This window comes from Echiichthys vipera (genome assembly GCF_963691815.1).
Source record: "Echiichthys vipera genome assembly, chromosome: 21".
Lineage (NCBI taxonomy): Eukaryota > Metazoa > Chordata > Actinopteri > Perciformes > Trachinidae > Echiichthys > Echiichthys vipera.
The window spans coordinates 7,230,701-7,255,700 of record NC_139846.1 but is presented as its reverse complement, the minus strand read 5'-3'; the positions used below and the strand labels follow the sequence as shown (position 1 = coordinate 7,255,700).

General features: G+C 39.5%; 2 protein-coding genes across 3 annotated transcripts in view; one reads left to right on the top strand and one right to left on the bottom strand.

Annotated features, from left to right (window-relative positions):
* Positions 1-7,432, bottom strand: part of smpx (small muscle protein X-linked) — a 17,396-nt gene extending 9,964 nt beyond the window's left edge. The window contains exons 1-2 of one of the 2 annotated variants that reach the window (XM_083936012.1): positions 7,385-7,432; positions 2,259-2,319 (exon numbers count right to left, since the gene is read on the bottom strand). In XM_083936012.1, coding sequence (XP_083792138.1) covers positions 2,259-2,294 — 36 coding nt within the window. In that variant the 5' untranslated portion in view covers positions 2,295-2,319; positions 7,385-7,432. Of the gene's footprint in view, positions 1-2,258; positions 2,320-5,892; positions 6,030-7,384 lie in introns of those variants that run through there. The other variant, XM_083936013.1, reaches the window with a different exon arrangement.
* A 4,878-nt stretch (positions 7,433-12,310) lies between these two features.
* Positions 12,311-25,000, top strand: part of mbtps2 (membrane-bound transcription factor peptidase, site 2) — a 12,917-nt gene continuing 227 nt past the window's right edge. The window contains exons 1-11 of the mRNA XM_083936181.1: positions 12,311-12,514; positions 13,564-13,712; positions 14,636-14,774; positions 15,398-15,501; positions 15,977-16,104; positions 19,723-19,841; positions 20,755-20,935; positions 21,822-21,928; positions 23,523-23,724; positions 24,100-24,175; positions 24,255-25,000. The exon at positions 24,255-25,000 is cut by the window's right edge and continues 227 nt beyond it. Of these exons, the coding sequence (XP_083792307.1) occupies positions 12,440-12,514; positions 13,564-13,712; positions 14,636-14,774; positions 15,398-15,501; positions 15,977-16,104; positions 19,723-19,841; positions 20,755-20,935; positions 21,822-21,928; positions 23,523-23,724; positions 24,100-24,175; positions 24,255-24,477 (1,503 nt within the window). The 5' untranslated portion in view covers positions 12,311-12,439 and the 3' untranslated portion in view covers positions 24,478-25,000. The remainder of the gene's footprint in view (positions 12,515-13,563; positions 13,713-14,635; positions 14,775-15,397; positions 15,502-15,976; positions 16,105-19,722; positions 19,842-20,754; positions 20,936-21,821; positions 21,929-23,522; positions 23,725-24,099; positions 24,176-24,254) is intronic.

The window sequence follows — 25,000 nt, the reverse complement described above, 5'->3', positions numbered from 1 at the left end:
GTACGGCATTGCACTATGAAGTTAGAGGACACGTATCTAAAGAAAGAATGAAGCAGAGATATGCTGATATGCTTTTAGTCTCTGTTGGAGGCATAGTTCTTTTTGAGAGGGGTTGTACGAGATAATGAATGTACTGCTGTGGATGGGGGCAGCCACTAAAGGTATTTTAGCCATCTAAAAAAGGCCCACTTAAAAAAAATCAATATCAGTTTGAGTGTGCACTATGTTTAGAATATTTTCACCACTTCACCTCGTCGTGTTTAAATATACGTAAAGCCGTTATCTATGCTCTGTCAAAGCCACCAGACTGCATTGACATAACAGTAATTTTACTGCTGCCTGGATCGGTTATAATTTGTTTGTTAGTTTTGTTCCTAACCCCTTTAAAGACACCATAGTGACACAATTTAACTGCAAGGTCAAATTACTGTTTTGCCAATTTTCCTTCAGGGACAAATAAAGTTGAGAGTTGAAGTGTTAGTGAACTATTTATGTATTAGAGAGGTAAATACTGGACTTTGGGACCTCAGTGGAAGCATTTGGACACAATATGGTTTTATTGCGCAGCAGAAGCTGTTTGTAGGAAATGTAATGGATCTTTTTATTGCTCTCCTTCTGTAACTATAAAAAGACGGCACTGACTATTAATCTGGGAGGAGGCTGAGATGGAAGTACAGAGCAAAAGTGGTTGCTTGTTTATCAATCCAACATACTTTACAGAAGTTTTGAGTGACATGGTTGACAAGGGGGGCTATTTCTTTAAAGCCGGCCTCTTGAGAAATGAGAACTTCTACTACAGAACTACAGAATATGGGAGACTGAAAACTGTAGTTCAGGGGGAGGAGGTGTCTTTCAGTCAATGCTAGATTTGTCCTTGATGTTAAAACAGCCCCCCTGCTGCAAGCTAAACATTTCTGTTTATTGATCAGAGAAATGTCCTATCACTTGCACTTCTTTTCTCCTCAAATAAAATTCTGACGGACTTTGATTTGACTCTTTGGCAGAGTACATTTATCAACTCTAATAGCCATTATGGCAGCGACCCAACCCTATTTGATGATTGTTTTATTTTTTATATAGTTGTTGGGTATAAATCACAGGGCATCCAGTTTAGAAAAAGAGGGTCTATAGGGCCATCAGACAAGTTTAATTGTTATGCACAGGCTCTATGTTAAAAGGACCCGGCTGGTGTATGTGCAAGTTTAGCTCTCTAACCACAAGTCAGAAATAATTCACAATACTCCCAACCATTTTCAGAAGCATGACAACAGTGTTTCAACTTCTTTCCTGCTTTCCAGACAGATTTCTATACAAAAAGCAAATTGCAAATTGCAGACATTTGTTGCTGTTTTGGTTCTTTTACAACCATTACATTATCAGAAATTCAAAGCCACAATACAAACAAGTGGCCCTCATTGACATAGTAATGTGATCATGAAAATATTTACATTGTTTGCGTTTTTAAAGGATCTTACATATTGAGTTCAGCAGCTCCATTAAACACACAAACAACCAGTTCCCGCTTGCAGCTGCATAACCTGAAACAATAATGATTTATTGTCATACTGTATTGTTTAAATGGAAGCTTATAGCTGTCTGGAAATATATGGTATGCTTTTGAAAATGTTGAAAGATAAAATAGATAATAAATATCCTATATGTTTTTAATGCTGATTCAAATAATGTAAAATGTAAATCTGTACTTCTGTTCTCGTTTGTGAATAATTTAAACTGGTGGTGGAGTGCTGAGACGAAGAACTTCATGTTTGTACTGTTCTGGTGTTTAAAAGGTCCTCTTGTCCAGATGACTATCCCATGGTTAGACATGAAAACGAGCACAATGAGAAGAGAGAGAGAGAGAGAGAGAGAGAGATAGAGATGGAAGAAACCCTCTCTGACATGCACGCACAAAGCCATTACCATACAAATACAGACCCATTCGCAAACACAATATTACAGACTCAACTCTTCATCCTTTGCCTCGCTACAACTCTGCACTAACAAAGCCTTGATACTGTATTATGCACAGTCTGAACTCTGTATTTGCCTTTGCCAATAAATACTTCAATGTGGAAACACTTGTCATCCTTATTTTTTTAACAGGATAAAAAGTTATTATGCTTTTTTATTGAAGATTTTATCCAATTTTATTCTTGCTGTAGTCTTGATTTCTTGTTGTCGACAGAACTTATGATGTTTTTAAATAAATTTGTACACTCATCCACACCCTATTGTGCACAAAGATAAAAATATTTTACCTGAAGGGCCTTAACGTTGGACGAAGATTTGGACATAATCCCCCCTGGTAAGTCCACTGACCTGGAGGAAGCACAGATCACAGACATTCAGCTGTAGTGTGTGTGTGTGTGTGTGTGTGTGTGTGCGTGTGCGTGTGCGTGTGCGTGTGCGTGTGCGTGTGCGTGTGCGTGTGTGTGTGCGTGTGTGTGTTGCAGGCATTGGGACTCTGTTTGGAGGTTTTATAGGGCCGGGATAGCATTTCAGTTGCTTAGCGACTCTTACAGAGAGAAGCAGGTAGAGGAACTGTTCTCTGAATCATTCATGAGAAGGAGTCAGCGGGGAATGTCAAAATAAAAGTGCAACAGTGCCTCGATTTCAGCAAGTGTGTGAGAGAGAACCTTTGAATGGAGCATAGTGATAAATGGCAGGATGAGGGAATTTGTTTTACAGAGCAGGAAGCGTAGTGACAGTCTTCCAATGAGTTTCTTAATCGCACTAGCTTTAATTGAAATCTCGACAAACCGTGTCTCATTCTGGGATAAATTACATGTTATATTATGTTAAAGGTCAACTATTCTGCTCATTTCCAGGTTCATACTTGGATTTTTGGTTTCTACTAGAACATTTTAAAAATGCTCTAATGTTCAGAAACACATTACTATTCTCATACTCTCTGTCTGAATAATTTTGTGTTTACTGTCTGAAACGCTCCGTTTTAGCGCCTGTCTCTTTAAGACTCTCGTCCTGAAAAAGGCCAGTCTGCTCTGCTTGGTCAGCGTTTATGGGTCTTCTGCATGTGCACTCTCTGCGTCTCTGCAGCATCATTGCAACAGGTGAATGACTGTTACAGTACTGTACAGTAGTAGCAGTTTCTACATATATATAGTAAAGTTGTGACATCACAGCCATACAGGAAATCCTGATGGCTCATTTAAGTCACAGTTTCTGAATACACGCTGTGTGCATTTCTCTGTGGATTGAGCGCTTCGATACTTTCACAGTAATCATACAACCATGCTTTTTAATAACGTAAAAAAAAGACCTGGAAATCTCACTTTTTACAACGTGGGACCTTTAAAGTTTAGCATATTCATTTAAGATTAGGGAGAGTTATAACTGAAACCACAAGCTATCACTAACCTTAATCAAAGGTACTTTGTAACCTAAACCTAAAGTTGGAGCTTCTCATAATGGAGCTAATGTTGCCAGCAATAGTTGTCTTTTCGGCAAAATCAAGGGTTCCCAGCTAGAAATGAGAAATCTGATTTTGTCCACTTCTGTTTGAATTCAAGGTCCCATTGTTTCAGAAATGACTAAGTATGATGAGGGGGAAATCTGCCATCATGTAAAGTACATAATGTGCCATGGAAAAACACAAGCTTTTTTGTTTGTTTTTGATGTTTCCCTGTAGTCTAAATTCTGTAGGTTCCTGCTGAGGTAACTCCCTAACATAATTAAATCTAGATTATCTTCAGTGTTAAAATGGTAAAATGTAGGCCAACAATCCTGCTAGAATCAGCAAAAAAACAAAAAACAAATTATTCAACACTTTGTTCCCTGCTTCATCGGTTTCTGTTTCTACTTCCTCTCTCGCCTTTTGCTGTTTCACAGATTGATTCCTAATCATAGAAGTTTCCATGATCTGTTTGTCTTATCTACGAGTGGCTCAGAGAAGAGAGGACCCTAAGAAACAGAGTGAGTCCCAGTCCTGCTGCTGCTGCTGCTGCGTTCAATGGCAGCCCTTAGATACGGTCACTAGGGTGCTGTTTGTGCAGCAACATACAGTAAGAGCTTTGCTGTCCTTGACATGAGAGCAAAATCATGGACACCCCAAAGTACACAGTCACAGACAGACACACACACATACACACACACACACACACACACACACATGCTTACACAACGGGATCATATTTATGTCGGCCAAGAGTAGCAGCTGCCCCCTGACGCCATGCTGCAAAGCCTCACTAGTCCCTTTCGCTTTCCCACAGACTGCATGGGAGACACACACGCTCATAACCACAGGTGCAATTATTCCTCATACTTTAAATTATTCAAATCTTCAAACATCAAAAGCTCTGTGCAGACACTTTACAAAACAGCCGTTTAAAGTCAAGCTGTTCTTGTTCACTGTTCGTGCATGTAACAATATAAAAGTAATGCACTGTAATTCATGTGTACTCCACATATTTATTACTGTACAAATTAAATCCGAGGCAAAGAAGGACATCAGGTGATTTAGTATAAAATCAACCACAACATTTTTTCTAATCTGAACCAATTAGCATCACCCTCCCTAACCTTAACTGCCCTAACTGTCGCCTTTTGTTGCTTAAACATAACCTCATATTTTGTAAGATATCACACGAATTGTTGTGCATAACTTTTCATAAGATATCATGTGAACCTGTGTTTGAGAATACGTTGTTGAGGTACACAATGTGTACATGTTTAGAGAGCTCCAACTGCACGCAGAGAAGAATGACTAAAGGACATGATTAATTTTACTTTGTTAATAATGATAAGGCAAGGCATGATAAGGCTGGTGATATTGTGTTTTTGCAGTAGCCACCATGAGGTTGACAGTCTTGGTTCAGAATGAAATCTCATTTTATCTAAATAAATATCCAACTATTGGATGATGGATCACTACAGATAATCATGATCCCTAGAGGATACATTCTAATGATGAGGACAGTGTGAAAAAAAATCACTTGTCTGGCACTAACCCTAGATGTCTGGAGGGCCTACCAACCCCAAAACGTTCACTTCTTATGTCCCATGCAGGCTCAACAATAGACTGCCATCATTTTCTCATAAGCCAAGCACTAAACAGCAGCTAAAAGTGTTTCAGACAGTGTAAATACAGCAGTGGCGGCTGCTGGTCTTTCAAGGAGGGGAAGCTCATTATTCCAGCCTACACCATAAATGTGTTTGTTTGTTTGTTTATATGTAAATTCTACCCTTCGTTCCTTTTCAAGAAAATTATCTGTGACCTTGTCGTACCACCTAGCTTCACTTTTAGGGAGCTGCCAAGCTATCCATCTTTAGAAACAATTTATGGAAAAAAAAAAGAAAGAAAAAAGAAATACAATTAATTTGTAATTTTAAAGGAATAGTCCATCATTTTGTGAAGCTTAATATTTTAGAAACCACTGTCATATCTGTGTGTTAAATATTGAGATACAACCAGCAGCTGATTAGCTTAGCTTAGCATAAAAACTGGAAGGAGGGGCAAAGAGCTAGCCAAGCATTTGTTAAATGAAGCCGATAATCTCCTGGCTTCATAGCTTCATATTTAGCATATGCAAGATTAGTGTCATTCTCGAAGCATCTTTCCCAAAATATGACACTATATGTTTAAAGAGTATGCTTATCATTGGGCATGGAAGGACATGTTAGAAATTACTAAAATATGTACCAAGCTATTATTGTTGTACGCTACTTTTTGTACAAGTAGGAATAAATTAGTGATTTGTTTCATCAAAAACAAACCCAAATAAGAGCTCAACTTAATTTCTCCACTGCTAAACACTGAGTGAGAAAACTGCAGGTTTTGGAAACTTTCACGCTGTTCCTTCTTAAAACTACAAAATGCCAAATTAATATAACAATAATGTCCTATCCATTCCAACACACACAAAGCTAACTTACCTTTTAATGGCACAACACTGTATCGTCTAATTCTTGATCTTTAACACTTGTCTCTCTTGATCAATGACACTTACTATCCATCTGTCACACACTTGTTTCCTCTCTACTCTCCATCTCTTTCTTTCTCCTTCCCCCCTTCTCTCCGCCCTCATGCTCTCTCTCTCTCTCTCTCTCTCTCTCTCTCTATCTCTCTCTCTCTCTCTCTCTCTCTCTCTCTCTCCCTCTCTCTCTCCCTCTCTCTCTCCCTCTCCCTGCCTCCTAAGTGGTGGAAGGATTCCTCTCATATCTGGGATTTGTTCTTACTATAAATAGAAGAGTGATACACAGAAGGGACCTGCTTTCTATCCACACACACTCTTAGACCCGCATGGACACGCAGAGTGACGGACCAAAACATTGTCAAACAGTAGCATAGAGCACTTGGATCTTTTTACTTTTAACCTCTTCTAAGATTTTTAATCTAGAGTTAAAACGAATCCAGTCCAATGTCTAAGATAGTTTATCTGTAAGACGAGTCTTTATTCAGAAAATAGAACATTTATTCATGAAACACCGTTTTCTTATACATCACAGATGTTTGTAACAAGTATGGTTTTAAAGTTTTCCGACTATTTTCAAGCTTTAATTACAGTAACTTTTCCACTGAGGGAAATAATTTAACTGCAGGACCAAACTTCAATAAAAAAATGGAACATTTGAGCATAAAGCACTCAAAAACATAACATATTATTAATGTTTTCAAGCTGCAATTAAAGTAAAATATAAATATAAAAATAATGTAACTACAGGACCAAACTCCATTTAAAAATGAAGTCATTAGGCATGAGACACTTAGACACATAGTTGTCTGTTATTATGGTACTCTCAAAAGTCAACAATGACAAGTATGGGGCTTGATTTTAACATATTTTAAAGGTTTTCAAGCTGAAATTACATTATAAAGTTCCACATGACAATTTAAATTTAAAACTTCATTCAAAAAATGGAACTTGTAAAAACTGTCCACTCATATAATATTCACACATCTTTATAATGACAATGAAAATATGTTTACGTTACGCACTTTAATTACAGTGACATTTTCCAGTGAGGAAAATACTTTCACTGCAGGACCAAACTTCATCCAGAGAACAAATGGAACATTTAAGCATGAAACACATAACTTTCTGCTAGTATGCTATTCAGAAATGTTTACAATGAATGTATGGTCATTTCTTTTGCTGCGTACTCATCAAACCCTGACAATTGAGTCCTCAAAACATCCCTCCTAATCTTAGTGACTAAAATGGCACTGGCCTATTTCTGCTCTGACACTGACTCAAACATGAACGCACACTCATACACACAGAAGTGGTTATGCTGGTATCTACATCTATACGCCGATGTACATCCACAGGCTCACAGGGGAACTGTTAAAGGTGTGTGTGTGTGTGTGTGTGTGTGTGTGTGTGTGTGTGTGTGTGTGTGTGTGTGTGTGTGTGTGCTCTCTTACCTCCTGGTGTGCCTCGCTGCTCTACCCTGCCTGCGCTCTCTCTGAGGTCCTCTTGAGCTACCTGACCTGTTTCCACTCGTCCTGATTGGCGCGGAGAGGAACAAAACTCCTCCCTGAGAGGAATTCGACCCATCATGAGAGAAGTAGAATGAGTATCCAGCCTGCGTCTGTGTGTGTGTGTGTGTGTTTCTGTATATAGACGCGTTTCCTCACCTGTTTCTACATATTTGAAGTATTTTGGAGTGTGTCTTTTCCCCTACAAGTTACTTGTAGGATTTTTCTCAAATGGAGTTGTCCACCTTAAGGGCATCAAACCACAGTGATCCTATGAAACTAATCCACTGTGTGTCCAGGTAGTAAAATGAACAAAGTTAAACAGTAGGCTTGTTATATATTTCAGACTATGCAAATACAATACACACACACACACACACACACACACACACACACACACACACACACACACACACACACACACACACACACACACACACACACACACACACACACACATACAGTGCACTGGTCCTGAGGTCAACCCTAACTTATTATCATCACTGAATGTGTTTATTGTATTTAACAACGGGCCACAGTTGAATGTCCTGTTATTGATTCCAGGCAGCTGAAGTTGTGCAGTAACACTTTCAGCATATGAAGGTATACAAGCTGAAATTTAAATTGCAATAATCTGAAGAGATTGAGATCGATCAAGACAGATGTCCGTCCTCCATAGACCTGGGTCTGTCCCACGTTCCTGGGGTTTTTTGTTGCCTCTGTACTACACGGGGGGATTTGTTGGGTCTATGTAAATCATAAATAAATCATAGAGTGTGGTCTTTACCTACTCTGTAAAGTGTCCTGAGATAACTTTTGTTATGATTTGACACTATAAATAAAACTGAATTGAATTGAATTGAATTGAATTGAATTGAATTGAACTGAATTGAATTGAATTGAATTTAATTTAATTTAATTGAATTGAAGCAACTCTGCACGTGGGTCTGTGGCTGATCAAGCATTAGATTAAATGGGTGCATTTCCTCAGGATGATGTCGGCTGGTCGCCAGAAAAAAATGTTGGCACTGAATGTTTCTGCAAACCACAGAAACATTGAGATGTGGCTGATCTGTGCCTATATGTCTTTGAGCTGGTTACTCGCAGATGTGGGCTGTGTGCATTCTCGTTTTATCCCGCCTTCGGTCTGTGTAGGAATTTGGTCAACGTTGAAATAAAGTTAACATTTCAGTGTTCTTTTTTACGACTCCGTTCTAAACCTACTACTGTGTAAGTGACTAATGGCAACAACTGTTTTTTAAATTGGTCTGCTATTGGGCACGAGCGCTGCAGCCTGGTTGATGCCAACTGGGCGGCAATCGAACGGGGCACCTGTGCACGGACAATATACATCCTCTAAAAGTGTGTTGTTGCCACTGACAGACTCAGATTGTTATTAATGGCATGGATAATGATAAGTTGACTCTTATAATAACAATCTGAGCAGGTGCCCCCTTTAATTACTTTGCAGCCTTGTTCACAGCGGTCAGGCTCCAGCGCTCGCACTCAATACTGGACCAGTTTCAAAGAAAAGTTGTTGCCATTTGTCACTTATACAGAGATACACCCAGGTTGAAAAGTTCCCCTTTATATTATATATTATATTCCCATCAACGGATCCGTGTGATATCTTATGAAATATAACTATGTCTATTTAACTCCATGAAACGGTGACAGGAAGTGGACCACAATAGTTAAGTTTAGGAAACAAAAGGTGACAGTTAGGGTTAGGTATCAAACCGACCTGGTCATGACTGAAAAAAGGTTGTGCTTTGGCTAAGTACTTCTGGGACACGAACACCGCTGCCAGGACATGGACACTGAAAAAAGTGACTTCCGAACATTTGTAGTGTGAATAAAACATGTATGCTGATAAGATGGTGTGACACTGAATTGGAAATATGGATGTGAAGTGCATTAGCACACAAGGCTTCATTATCCACAGGCACTTTTATCTTCCCTCGCTCACATTTATGGCTTAATGAGTCAGACTGGGAGCTTGTTTCCTCGTTACATCAGAGTCAGACCATTGAAATCTATTGGTGTCCTTTTACCCTCCTGGCCTTTTGGTAGGATGCAATCTGATATCCAGACCCCTACTTTATTTATTTATTTATTTATTTATTTTACTGCTGCAGCTCAGCGGAGCAGCTCTGCAAACCCTGATCAATTATTCTGTGCTCCATTGTCAGGGCTAGTGCTGCCTTCAGGTTCTCCTGGTAAAGTCAAGTTGCAAAGATATGCCTTTTTGTTTATTTTTGTTTATTTTTAACGGAAGAGTAAAAAATGAATAACAAAGTAAACTTTTGTCTTGGAAACAAAATATGCCATGATGTCAGGAAGATGAGGAGTAGAAAGCATGCATTGATCAATTATAAAATCCATGATAAATATAAATGAAACATGTACAGAGAGGACATTTATGAACATACTGTAAATTAAAACACATAAGAAACACTAACATGAGAACAAATGACGACTAAGTACAATGCAGCAATATAAAATTGCATGTCATGCCAGTGTGTTTATTTGTGGTTATGATCAGGATGTCTGCCAGTCGCTGATTACGATATTTCATAGAAACCCAATGTGTCTTCAAACTGCCAGTTTTAACACTGACCCACCTGGGTGTCACAGTGTCATGGTGACGGGGCACATACGTTTACGCCAATGTTGGTTTCTGCTGAACCCAAAGCATGAGTTTATAAGTTTCACCAGAAATCGTAGTTTCTTCTGAATTGAAAGAAATTCAGATGAAGACAGAAAGGTGTTTAGAATTAAATAATCCAAATAAAAGATGTTGGAGTCAGATTTAAAATAAAAGACAAGACTCCAGCAGTCAAACATAAAGGCCTACATTTAGATTTATTAATTACCTCTGTGCATTTAATTTTTTTTGCATTGAAGTTATTGTGGTTTACAGCTGTTCCAACGACATGAAGAACCAATAAGCTTCTTTAAGAAGATAATTAATGCAACATTAGATAAGAAACGAAGATGTTCAAATTTCCTTTTTTCTTTTTTTAATGAAGGACTTCTTGTCCTCATTAATTCTTACCCTTGGGAACATGTAGCATTTATTTCAAATGTTGTCAAAAATACATTTAATTCTCAATGTTAAGTTAAGTTAAGTTGATAACTTCATTGTGGTTTTCCTTCCACAAGCTGATTGTGGATGAAGCTTTACTGATTTTATGCACTATGGAAAACTGAAGCTGCAAAAATAAAAAAATATTTGATAAATAAATGAATATGCCATTAAATAATTTAAATAAATAATATTACAAATAATTTGATATTTCTGTTTTAATTAACTTATTTATTTCGTATTTATTGACTTTCCTACTTAATTTTCCCTTTTATCTTTTTTCATTTTTAATTTGAAAGTGTTAATCAAATTGTATGTATTTATCAATGTATGTATTTATTTAAATTTACTTATTTATGCAGGCTACATCACACAGATGTGAGGTACGGGAAAACCTTGAAATTCCAAACTCCACGGTTTGTATTTTTTATTTTTTACTCCACAATCAAAAAAGCAAACATCATATTTAAGATTATACAAGTTATAGTTATATACAATAGAAACAACAGAGTGAGTCACATCAACAACAGACAAAGAAAATAAGTAAATAAATACATTACTAGACAAAGCTAAATAGTAATAATATTAATAAATAAATCAAAATAAAATAAAACACTGAAATAAAATTAAATTAAAAATCAGTCAAATGATGTAAGGAAATAGGGTACACAGATATATTCATACAAATGTTTCATACAAAAAGGCTTTTTTGCAATTTTACTGTGATACCGTCGGAGGTGCTGCGGGAGTATGGGGTGAGGGGTTCACTTCTATGGGCCATCCAATCTCTGTACACCCAAAGAGAGAGCTGTGTCCGGATCCTCGGCAGTGAGTTAGATTTGTTCCCGGTGGAGGTTTGCCTCCGCCAGGGTTGCGTTTTGTCACCAATCCTGTTTGTGATTTTCAAGGACAGGATATCGAGGCGTAGAGCCAGTTGAGGTGGTTCGGGCATCTAGTAAGGATGAACCCTGGGCACCTCCCTAGGGAGGTGTTTCAGGCACGTCCAGCTGGGAAGAAGCCTCAGGGAAGACCTAGGACCAGGTGGAGAGATTATATCTCCACACTGGCCTGGGAACGCCTCGGGAGCCCCCAGTTGGAGCTGGTTAATGTGGCCCGGGAAAGGGAAGTTTGGGGTCCCCTGCTAGAGCTGCTGTCCCCGCGACCCGACCCCGGATAAGAGGTTGAAGATGAGATGAGATGACATGAGAAGCAACATTTGAGTATGAAGTATTTTGCCAAAATATTGAGATTGTTCCTACTTTTCCACTTATTTTGTCCTCCAGTTTGAGACCAAACTTTATATTTTCAAGTCAAAACCCAAAATAATTTCAATTCAATTCAATTTTATTTATGGTGCCAAATCATAATAAAAGTTATCTCAGGACACTTTACAGAGTAGGTAAAGACCACACTCTATGACTTATTTATATGATATAATAACACTTGGTTATCATGATGCACAATTGAGTTCTCTAAATCGATAATAACAAGAGTCATCCAATACTGAAAAGCATCTCCAAACGTTTCAGTTAATCTACAAGAGAAAAAAAGGATAAAAGGTAGAAATATTCAAATCCGAGTTGAACCTTTGATGCGAGAAGTCATTCCACGGGTAATTTCCATAGCTAGTCCATGGTAAATCCACGGTGAAAGGAGCAGTTCTCGAGGTCAACACGTGGCGGCGGTAGCGCGTCGTTTGGTTGATCTTAAAAAAAAAAAGAAGAAGAAGCTACCCGGAAGTTTGTAGCCCAGTGCTGACGGCTCCATTCTATTCAGAGCATCTCTCCAAAACAAACCTGTCTTTCCTTCATATTTCATGTAAAATGTTAACATTTTTGTGTTGTGTTACACATGTGTAACTGCGGCTAGTTGTGTGATAAAGAGCGGGCAGACGGAGCGTCCCCTGCGGCAGCATGATCCCCGTTCCTCTGCTGGTGTGTGTGATGGGAGTGTGGTGTGCTGTTTACCTCGCCGACACACTGCTAAAGGTGAATCCATCTGCTTGTTTTGGGGTGTTGACAAACAGCTGCCGGCTAACGACGCATTCGTGAAGGAATGAGTCCTTTTCTCCGAGTCCCAATGGAATTCTTCCCAGGCAGAATGATGATTTCAGATACCACAATGACGTTCTGTGTACAATTGTCATTTCAGATACATCTGTTGGGTCTATGTAAATCATAAATCAGTCATAGAGTGTGGTCTATACCTACTCTGTAAAGTGTCCTGAGATAACTTTTGTTATGATTTGGCACTATAAATAAAATCGAATTGAATTGTATTGAATAGATATCCACGACAGTGACGTCACCTTTCGCATTCGTGTGTATTGGGCTTTCATCTCTAGATATCCACATTTATATTTTCGATATCTAGAATGAACATTTCTGCATATCTGTAATGTAATTCTTACTAGTAAAATTGCAAAATTAAAATGATCCGTAATGACATTTTTTATTTGTCAGAATGTATTTTGAATAGTCAAAATTACATTATGGATATCTGGAATGTATTTTTTTCATTTGGGATATCTGAAATTGAAATTATAACCAGTAATCATTGGATAATAGATGAAATGTGAAATGGATTTTTTTCCCCTCGTATTCCTGATGTAGGTTATTTCGTAATGACATATATCACATTTTAACATGTTTTCTAATAATTCAATAAATAAAGAAATACAGCCTATTTTGTGAATTAAATACATGACAAATGAAAAGTACCGCTTATTTTCTTATTTATTTTATTAAGAACTTTAGTGCATAATGAACCTAACCGTTTTTAAGAAATCATAACTCAGATTTTTCCCCCAGCCATACGCTGACTATGATACAAAAAGAAAACCACAATCTCAAAATGATATTCCCTGAAAATTTTCCACATCCGAATATCTAAGAAATTTGAGTTAGTATGTTCTTGTTATTATTGATTTAGAGAACTCAATTGTGCATCATGATAACCAGAGATGATATTAATATTTGTATTGCTTTCTGCACTCTGAGATAACTTTTTTCCCCCACTTTTCCATCGACCCCTGCAGTCGTCGGCGACACACCGGATCAGCTATGAGTCCTGGTTGGCCAGTCGAGGGCTGATGTTGTCTCCTTTCCACGTGAGATGGCAGACCACCATGTTCAACCGGCTGTTTGCGTACTGTGCCCGCATCAACCCCCGAGCTCAGTACCTGTGGTGAGGACTTATTTATTTAAAACTAAGAAACTACTCTGAACCTGAACTACTTAAGGTAAATGCCATCTTTTCTGTGCTCATTGATTATTGCTGATGTAGCATAACGCACATTTTCTGATCATAAAGTGCTTTACAAGAGAATAAAACAACATACAAGAAGGATATCATAGAAGATGAAGAGAATACATGAGCTAAGAGTGTAAAAACCCATTGAGAATAGAAAATATACAAAAAAATATACATTTGTAAGATAAAGATGCAAATTAATACAAACAAAATGAAGGAAATAAAAGACAGAAATAAATAGCATATAATACGTAGATTGAACTAGATTTTTCAAAATAAAAAAAAGGTCTTTCTTTATTGAAATAAATATGTTGATATAAATATTGTTCTGAATCCTGTATCAAGGCCAAAGTATTTGCAGTAATTTATTGGTACCCAGTCGTAAATAAAGTGCGTTCCAGTTTCACTCAAGGTTATTTGGCATTTAACTGTCAGAGCTTTTAAAAACGTTCATTTTCATTCTCCTATGGCCTATTATTAGTGGCCAAATATCACTATCAAACACCAAATTTCACATAATGTTTGCTGCAGGCATGATTTTTGTGCATCTCATCATTTACAAGTGGGCCAGACACAACCTTTACCATGTGGCTGCGCTTTTATTAGCAGCAGCGATCGTGACGCTGGTCTTGTTTTCACTTTGTGAGTGAAAGATGGTCAGAAAACTTTACAGCTGTGTAGTTTTAAATCAAAAGGCCAGAGATGGGTGAAGTTCGAGCAAGGGCACCGTGGAAAGTAGGGTAGGGGCCTTTGCTCCACCTCGGTTTACAGATACAAGTTTAATGTACTGTATATAGGGACACAAAGTACGACCAAATGGAAATGATTGCTCTATTTTATCAATTTGATGCCTCCAGGTTCAACAGTGGTCTGGTGTTTGGCATAGTTGCCATGGTGGGATCGGTGGTGCTGCTGACAAAGACGCTGCAGCAGACGCTCGCACAGATGACCACAAACAACCCTCGGATGGGAGGTCAGCAGGCTCTGCAGGTGGTGGTAAGTACACACTGGACTGCTTATGTCTGTAAAGCGTTGTTTATCTCTTTCCAGCCTACAGTGTCAGAGATGAACTGGAGCTCAGAGCATAAATGTCCTTGAAAGTTCAAACTAAGCCTGTGATATTCAAATAAGGGGGCAAAAAGCCCCCAATTATGAGAAGGGCTCTTGTTGAGCAATTTTCTCCTGTCCACTTTATTCATTGAGGTGTCAGGTAGTCGTGCATTAATGTGAGCACATTCCCCAGTGGACTGCTGTAGGTGATTCATGGGAAGCTATTAGTTGGCCATTTATAAGCCAGCGTTCCCGGAGCTAATGCACCACACAGCCGGCAGAGCAGGAAAATGCAGAGCACACAGAAAACCACAGCTTCAGCAAAACATGATACAATTCATTTGAAGAAGGAAACAAAAAAAGAGTGTTTATTTGCCAACCGTGCAGCGCAGATATATTGCATCCAAGTTTAATGAAATTTTCCCCAACAAGGGAGTTAAAATACCCATAGAAATCAGTTCCATCCCCGACACAAGTTGATTTGTCACCCTGCAGATGACTGTTAGAGTTCATGTTGTGTTTCTGCATCAGTCACAGTCGCGTGTTGGTTTTCCTTTTGTGGTCTTTAGGTGCCTGGTGTCAACCTGCCCACCAGTCAGCTGGCCTACTTCTTCAGCGCCCTGCTGGTTAGTGGAGTAATACATGAGGTGGGCCACGCTGTGGCAGCATTGAGGTAAAAAACACACACATACACGCATAGATACAGTTCCATAACACAATATGTTGCCATGACAACCAGCAAGAAGAAGAGCATCCAATCACGCATCCTTAATTAAGATAGAGAAAATGAGAGGTGACCAATGTGAGTCAATACACAAAGGGGTTAACAGGTATTCAATATTTTATATTGAATTTAAGATTATAAATGGGGCTACTTTTTAACCTGGTTTACAGTTTTCATTTTATGATATGGTTTTGATGATAACGGCTTCAAGAGTGTGAAAATGTTTGGTTGAGGCACCTTGAAAGAGCTTAAATTATAATTTTAAAAAGCTGTACTGACCCATTAAATAGTTGTTACTTAATGAGCTACTGTTATAAACAAAAGTCTCTATTATGAAATAAAACTGCTCTAACTTTGGCAGAACTATTCTGTGTCTTTCTCTTTTGAAACTCTGTTAATGTGCAACTTTTTTCTGCCCCTACAGGGAGCAAGTGCGAGTAAATGGCTTCGGCATGTTTGTGTTTGTGGTGTATCCCGGTGCGTTCGTGGACCTCTTCACCGCACACCTCAACATAATTTCTCCCACTCAGCAGCTCCGTATCTTCTGTGCCGGTAAGACTCCTTTTTTATTCAGACATGTTTTGGCAGGAATGATTATTGTGCCGGCTAATGTGATCACAGCTATTAATCACAATGATTACAAGCATTTTGTTAATGCTCATTTGCAGAGAAGGTCACGCTGAGGTCATTTATTTCCGAACAGCTGCTTCACATCAAATCCTTTCTCTCTGCAATTAAGGAAATTAGATTTTAATGAATTGATCGGTGGAGCTGGTGAATGTGACTGGTGTCAGTTAAAGGCTGATTATTTTTTCAGTGCAGTCTGGTCGAGAAGAATGTTTTTGATTAGAAAGCAGCAGTAAAAGTATTCTCATATGATTCACACGACTGCAAAAGCAATATTATATAAACGCAACAATCAAGAGTTAAAAAAGCAGCGAGAGAAAAGGGACAGGTGTCTCTTTCTCTGAATCAGAATGGGGTTCATTCCCAAAAAGGTCCTCACATACATACATGAACGGATAAAGAAGAAATAAAAAATAAAACAAAGTACTGCAAAAATGACCATACAAATACAAAAAGGAAAATATTAAGGTTGAGTATGCAGAATCTTTATTAAACGCTATATTTTTAAAATATATAATACAACCACAGGGCATTTTGAGGGGTACAGAATGAAATTATTGCTATAATATTTTTTGACAGGTTTGACAATGACTTTCTGTCACATTCTGTTTCCATTGTAGCAGCCAATAGCATTGAGAGTTGCAGGTTGCCAGGTTTGTCTGTTGTTGCTACAGAAACAGGAATCATTTTGAGTTGAGAGCTAGCTAATGGATTCCACAGCACTCAAAGAAAGACGTCCAGACTGCTGACTGACCGCTGGAATTATTTTTTGTTGTTGTGACTATGATCTTGAGACACTAGATGGGGCTGTTCTGCTCATTCTCCATATCCAACCTTTAAGACTTTATAACAAATACTATAACTAAATAGGTAAAACATGATTACTTGGAGGCTGAAGTCTCCCTTAGAGATAGGGGAGAAGTTCAGCCATCCGTGAGGAACTCGGAGTAGAGCCGCTGCTCCTTTGCGTTGAAAGGAGCCAGTTGAGGTGGTTCGGGCATCTAGTAAGGATGAACCCTGGGCCCCTGAATCCAGGCATGTCCAGCTGGGAGGAGGCCTCGGGGAAGAACCAGGACTAGGTGGAGAGATTAGATCTCCACACTGGCTGGGGAACGTCTCGGGATCCCCAAGTTAGAGCTGGTTAATGTGGCCCGGGAAAGGGAAGTTTGGGGTCCCCTGCTAAAGCTGCTGCCCCCGCGACCCGACCCCGGATAAGAGGCTGAAGATGAGATGAGATGATTACTTGGAAACAAATTGGAAACATTAATTTTTTTCAGCACTGACAGCTATGCCATTGTTAGATTATTGAGTCTTGATTAATAAAGGTTGGTTTATGCTTTTATTCACTTTCCAGGTCTTTAAAAACATTTAGGCTACATAGTCTCAATTGTGATAAACATATGTTTTGGCGGAACGTACCACACTTAGGCCATATGGTCAAATTTAAATAATGTGTTTCAAATGGGGAAATCATGGATCCTGCTTATGATTTTAATGATTGAAAGTGAAAACTAATTTTGATGGATTTTTTTAATTGTAATTGCAACACCCCTATGTCTTACATACAAACATGCCAGGTTTATATATTCATACAACTGTTGATGATACGTAGCATCAGTAAAGCTCTGTTTGGAAATGACAATCCCTGGTATTATGATGGAGTAATTACCACTTCAGTCTCTGTAAACCTGACATGTTTTATGCACCTTGTCAGTTTATTTGTCAGGGATTCATGTAAAAAGAGGGAAATGGATGTCAGGATGATTTAGAGACTCTAAACTCCCCCGCAGAGGCTGATGTCAGCTGTCAAAAGTGTGTAAGAGCATGACGTTTTAACGACTATGCCAAATTACTAAGTGGTACTCTCTCTTTGCTGTTTGGGGCCTTTAGAGGGCGGCGACGAGCTACTGTAAAACCATCTGTATCTTTAACTAGTTACATGTTCCTCCAGGCTTTTCTTTTGCTTAATGTGACAAGAAAATAACTCTGCAGGCAGCGAAATGAGACGTCCAATCAAGTCATATGACGCACCAGAGAGGGAGAGAGGAGGATGCTCCTCCCATCAGGGGGTGGTGGTGACATAACGGCATGCTGTGTTTATTTTTCAGTCTCTCTCTCTCTCTTCTCACTCTTTCTCTTTCTCTCTCTCTCTCTCTCTCTCTCTCTCTCTCTCTCTCTCTCTCTCTCTCTCTCTCTCTCTCTCTCTCTCTCTCTCCAGCGCAGATCTCTGTGTACGCGGGGCGGGGGGGGGTCTCTCTCATAACATGTTTATTATTTATCGCTGTAGAGATAGGTGATGCAACTTTAGTAGATTGTTTACTGTAGAGAGTCAATATGGATATTACACACAGACTTTGCGTCTCCTGTCGCTTGAAGCTGCTGTCATCCATGCTTGTGCCTTGACCTCACCAAGCAATAAAACCTTTCCTCATGTGGTTTTGGCAGACCGACTGTCTTCTTGCATAATTAAAATGGTATAGACTTGCTATTTTTAGTGAGCAGCGGTCACTGTTGTGCCACGACATCCTACACTCCGAATACGTGGAGAACCTGCCGAAGGGTTGTTCCAACATGCAGTATCTCTTAACTTGATCAGGTTCATCATCTGTACAATTTTCAAGGTCATATTTGAGACGTTTATGTCCTCTGTGTGGCCCTATGTACTTTGTCTTTTTGAAGTGGGCTTGTATGAGGTACTTGTCTAGTTAGTCCCGTCACAGAAGCTGCAGTGGACGGGGACTAAACTTATTGTAGTTACTTTAAAGAAGACCTACCTAAAAGAATCAATGTCAGGTTAAGTGTACGCTATACTGTATCTAGATTATTTTACCTTGCTGCCAGACAGCACTGATTTTCTCAGAGTCACACCTGTTTGAGGCCACGGCTTATGGAAAAAACGGATACAAGAGAATATGTGTATAAGTTATGACAGCAACGACAATACTGTTGGAGACTCTTGGGAGACTGAACAGCCAAAAGAGAGAGAGGAAACTTACTCACTAACGTTTAGCTGCGCCCGTGCACAGCAGTACATTCTTAGCTTCTTTGTCTACTGTAGGTAACACACCGACTATTGATAGGTACCTTCATGCAAACCCACTCCAAAATAGCCAAACTATTCATTTAAACGGATAGTTTGATTTTATCTATGCTCTTGTCAGAGCCACCGGACTCCATTGGCTTAAACAGTCAGAACACGTCAGTTGCTCGTCTACTACTACTCAATCGGCTGGTTGGTTGGTGAGACTGTTTGTTTTGTCATTTCTTCACCGAATAGCACAAACAAAATAACCAATTGAGGCAGCGATAGACTAGCATCTCCTGTGTTCTTTGAGGTAAAATTACTGTTTTTGTCAATAAGGTCTGGTGGCTTTAAAGAGGGGAAAGAGTGGCTTCAGTTATCCGTATGTAAACTTAAACTTTGCTCCTTCAACTCCAGCTACTGTAGATACAAAATCCAAAAAAGTTCAGAAATAATAATCTTTCCTATTAGTCTTTTTAAAAGTAAGTAAAAGTTGAAATATTTCTGTATTCTTTCTGTAGGAGTGTGGCACAACTTTGTGCTGTGTGTGGCAGCATTAGCCTTCCTCTTCCTGTTGCCGCTCTTTCTGTTCCCCATGTACTCCACCGGCGGCGGGGCGCTGGTCACCGAGGTCGTCCAGGTCAGTCAGCCCGTTTTAATGTGAATGAATGAATGAATGCTTTATTTCAAACATGTGAAAAGTATATTACACTTGAAGCACTAGTCATTAAAACCCTTTGTATGTTTGAAAAGGAGTAGGAAGAAGCATTAGCTTATTAAGTCCTACCCCTTCTCCACTAAGTACCTATACTATAGGTTTTCTTACTTACTGTGTATCCTTTTTTTTTTGTTTTTGTTTTTTTGTTTGTGCAAATCCATGAGTTACACAGGGGGACATTTTATTTTCAGACTGACCTTTGTGCAACAAAACGGAATACTCCTTGATGGATATCATCACTATAGCATGTTTACCAATGTCACAGTAATATATATATATACTTTATTTATTGATTTGTTTCACACGCATACATACAAATCACAATAAGAAATATAAAACTTGTGTTCAAAACGTTCATATGAAATAAGTGTAGAATTATATTTAAAAATAGAAATCAACCCAGAAGTGGTTTACATCATAAACAACAGTTTCTAGGGGTTTTTCTGAATAAATTGTTTTTGACAGTAGGGCATTTCTAAGTCTATTTCTATACATAGAAAAAAACACAGAAGAATCCATTACAGAGTACATTTTCATTCCACAATATAACTTAACAAATGTGACAGAAAACTGGCCACAGGATGTTTTTCTACAAAGCACGTAGTTGGCAGGGCATGAATTATTTTTTGCATCATTCAAACAGGGATTCACACAGACACTGTTGGCTGCTGAAGAGGTTTGATGTTATTGCTCAAGGACTCTTCGCAAGGAGTTGGTGATGGCAAATGTATTTGTCAATCACTTCTCCAGCCAGATTTTCCCAACTATTGCAAGACATAAAACCATCAAACTATGCTTCTTTTTTCAAAAATATCTTCCTGTGTCTTTTGACCAGGGCTCTGCGGCTGACGGCCCCCGAGGTCTGTCAGTCGGGGACATAGTGACGGGGCTGGAGGACTGTCCAGTCAGGGGAGTGGAGGACTGGAGCAGCTGCTTGTCTCACCTCTCTCACACCCCACAGTCTGGATACTGTGTCCCCAGCACCAGCCTGCAGCCCAGCTGGGCGCATGGACGAGGTGAGTGTGTCGTATGTACAGTGAGGGACCCCAAAGTATAAACAAGACAAGTGTATTTGGAAGATTTTTTTTTTTCACTCTTTAATTATTATCAGCCGTAACTGTAAATGTAACCAAATCATTTGTCTCCTGCTTTAACATTTATATTTTGTGCTCACCGCAGTGTGCCGCCTTAAAAAATTGAATCAGGTCAAACCCACAGAGCAGCAGCGGGAGCCACGATTGGCCAGCTGTTCGCTGTGTGAGGTCAGAGCTCAACAGCTGGCCAATCAGAGTTCCAGTTGCTTCTCTGTGGTCTCTAACTATTCCAGTGGCACACGCATACTTAAGCGAGAAAAGCCAAAAATCTCAATGTCTTTATCAAAAGACCATCAATGCATCTAGAGCTGCAAAAGCAGACCATTAATCTGCAACTTTTTTTTCATCATCAATTCATCCTTTCACTAATTTTCCTTGCAAATACGCAAAATATTCTCTTCTTTCTTGACTGTCAATATAAATCCTTTGGTTGGTCGGTCGTTCAAAACAAGCAAATTGAAGGCACCTTTTCACTGTTTTTAGTAACTTGTCAAAATAATAATTTGCATATTAACTGATCCTGAAAATAGCTGTCTCTTGAAGTTGTAATTTCCTTTTTCACCAGAGGGCAGAATTAAAGATGACAATAGTCATATAAAACATCAAACTTCACCACAGAGAGTGCTGAATTTAGAGATTTGGTGTCTTTTCTTACTGAAACATGCTCTCTTCCCAATGAACTTTGCTAATGTGCATATTAATATGTAAACCGTCAAGCTAGTTTATGTGAATAGATTTACTCCACTGAGAGTGAAAACAAACCAACCGTGTGACACAAAAATCAAACCTTTTCTTCTTTCTGTTCCAGCTTACAAACGTTTAGATGGAACGATGGACTGCTGCAGCAACAACAGTCTGACAGACCTCTGCTTCTCTTACATGAAGCCACAGGGCAAGACCGGCAGAGAGAGAGAGGTGACACACACACACACACACACACACACACACACACACACACACACACACACACACACACACACACACACACACACGAGCTGGGTCTTTTTGCGACAGCTTCACCATGTGATCAGGTTTCCAACCAGACAGTTGAGGATATTTATATTTCTTCCTTTATTCAATTCACTTCCTTTTATTCCAACTTTGTTTTACTCCAGGAGTTTAATGCACACAAAAGACAACAGTGTTAAAAGATAAAAAGAGAATATCAATACTGGACGAAAAATAAAAACCAGTGTCCTTCTATAAAATGTTGTAACCAGTAAGGGGAAGCAAATTTTCACCTTTTCTTTCCATCATCTATCATGGATGAAAAAAACCCACAGTCACTGCTTTGTTCCTGTCGTCTAAGCCCCCAAAACCAACACGCCGGCACCTCTGGGGTCATAACATCATCTGAAGCTCGATGAATTTCCTTTTCCAGGAACTGTGTCTGGATGACTGTCGCTACTACAGCAGCATGGACCCAAAATAAGAGCTTTTGCAGCGATTTCAAGGGAAATTCTGGCGTAAAATCATCCCAGGCTATTTTTGGCAAAACGCTCATCAAATAAGCCATCAAGACAATTTTTATTGTGTAACCAATTTTAACGGAGAAATCCTGGACAGTCACTAACAGTCGCTAACAGCCGAATGTGGCAAACATTGATTAGTTTGGGGCCACATGGTGAAGGCATTAAAACAGCTTTTTTAACCACTAATACTGCTCAAAATAACACCAAACCATATAGTTAGTGAACCTGCAGTTTATTAAAAGAGTGTTTTAAAGACTTACCTGCTGGCCCCTGTACCAGCTCCTCTCATAGTTAAGTCCATTCAAGTCAATAAGCAAAGTCAATCCAAAAGGAAGGAGCCCATCGGTGCTTTGGTTAATATGTAGGGACTCTTAGGGGTTAAAAAAATATTTTTTAATGCCTTCACCGGGCTGCCCTGGGCTAATCAATGTTAACCGCATTTGGCTGTTAGCGAATCTCCGGGATGTCTCCAATTGGCTTATTTGATAAGTGTATTTGCCGAAAAAGAGCCTGGGATGATTTTACGCCAGAACTCACTAATTACAGTCGAGTCAAAAGGATGCAGCAATGACAACATTTTGATGCTGTTCTGTAAAAAGTTTTAATTGATGCTTTGTCAGGTCCCTCTGAAAGACCACAACAACTTTTCAACAATTTTCTGAATGGAGTATGAATTTTCTCATATCAGTTGAAAAACTTAAACATGGGAATTTGTGTATTTGTGTATTTGCCTTAAAAAAATTTGCCTCGCATTCAGTGTGAACACTCCATTAGATTCTTGATTAACTTATAAAAGTGCACTACCTCCACAATATCACAGTCGCCCATTTTGTGCAAGTCTGACTTATTTTCACAGACTGTCAGAAATGCGACATTAGAAATGCTCTATCACCAATCAAGATACGTGACATTGTATACAAGATATGACCAATCGTCAAGGGACAAAGGGATATACGCACAGGAAAGCCAACACCAGGAAGAGTTAACTATAAATACACTCTAATCTAACACTTCCTTCTGTGACCCTGTGGCTGCAGTACGCCTGCATGCCGGTGCGTAAGATGGTGACGGGAACGCGAGTGTGTCGTACCGACGATGACTGCGCCTCGCCTGCCGCTGCCGCCGCCAGCATTTGCGTCACTCCGTCTCTGGAGAACCAGACTCGCTTCATCCGTGTCACACACCCGCCCAACACGCACATGCTGTTTGTGGGGTATCCGCCGCACCTTCAGTACGCCGGTATGTCACAGGATGTTGTGCTGCTTTGTTCCCCTCCCTTCTTCCTGTTTAATTTTTTCTATTAAGTTACAATATTGCCATTATTCCTTATTTGTAAATATTAAAGCTTGTAATTTCAGCTGAAACAAGATACTTTTTGGATGAGTCCCACCCTTGAAGGAGGCGTGAGCTTGTATCTGTGATATTCACATAATTGATGTTTACAGTGTTGAGCTGACTCATCAGTATTCAAGGGATGTGTAATAAATGTGCAGGAGGAGGCTTGTTGTGTCTGCTGCTATCTAAGACTGAACGGATCAGATCTGTGTATAATGATGTGTTTGTATGAATATTTGCAGTGAGACTGTAACACCTCCCGTGTTTTGTCTTTCCCAGTGAGTCTGACCAACTTTGTCCCCCGTTTTGGTTTCCTCCACTTGGATCTACCTGTCTTCTTGGAGACCTTTTGCAAGTATCCTTTCATGTTTAAAGGACGGATGAGTCATGAGGAGATGTGATGTAGTGTTGTCCTTAATCCTCCTGTCTATCAGATATGTGGTGTCCCTCTCCGGTGCACTGGCAGTGGTCAACTCTGTGCCGTGCTTCGCTCTCGACGGTCAGTGGATGCTGAACGCACTGCTGGAGGCCACGCTGGTTACCGTGGTAGTAGACCGTCAAAAGCGGGAGCTGATTGGTTTCTTCCTGCTGCTGGCGGGCAGCGCCCTGCTGGCAGCCAACGTGGCACTAGGCCTGTGGATGGTCACGGCGCGGTAGCCCCAGCAGCAAGCTGCTCTGACAAGACAAAAACTAAATGAATGAATCCCCATGTGGACTGAGAGCTGTTCTCTCAGGATACGTTTCACATGTGTGGACCATTAAACTGTGAACACACAGGGAACAGGCTGCATTACCCAGCAGTGCTGCCCAATTTCAGGAGACTGTTTAGCAGGATATTACTCTCTCTTTTAAGGCTTTCCTGGACCACCAGGGAAAACAATCACCAACCTTCTTGCTGCCGCCGTATACTCAAAAAGTACATACACAATAAATAATGCACTTGCAGTAAAGCACTGTCCTACAGTATGTGACTGTTTACAAAGAATCCGCAATCTTTCCAAATGTCAAAATCTGTGATTTTTGTTTGAAGTTTGAGAAAAACCCATCTTGGTTTTTGCCATTTTTTCCTGTCGACACACTGTTTGTGCTGCACAGAGGTGCCTGTGACAGTAAGACTGTTCAAAGAAGAGAAGCAAAATAAAAGCCTTACATTCAGTAGTAAATGCACGGCAATACCTTG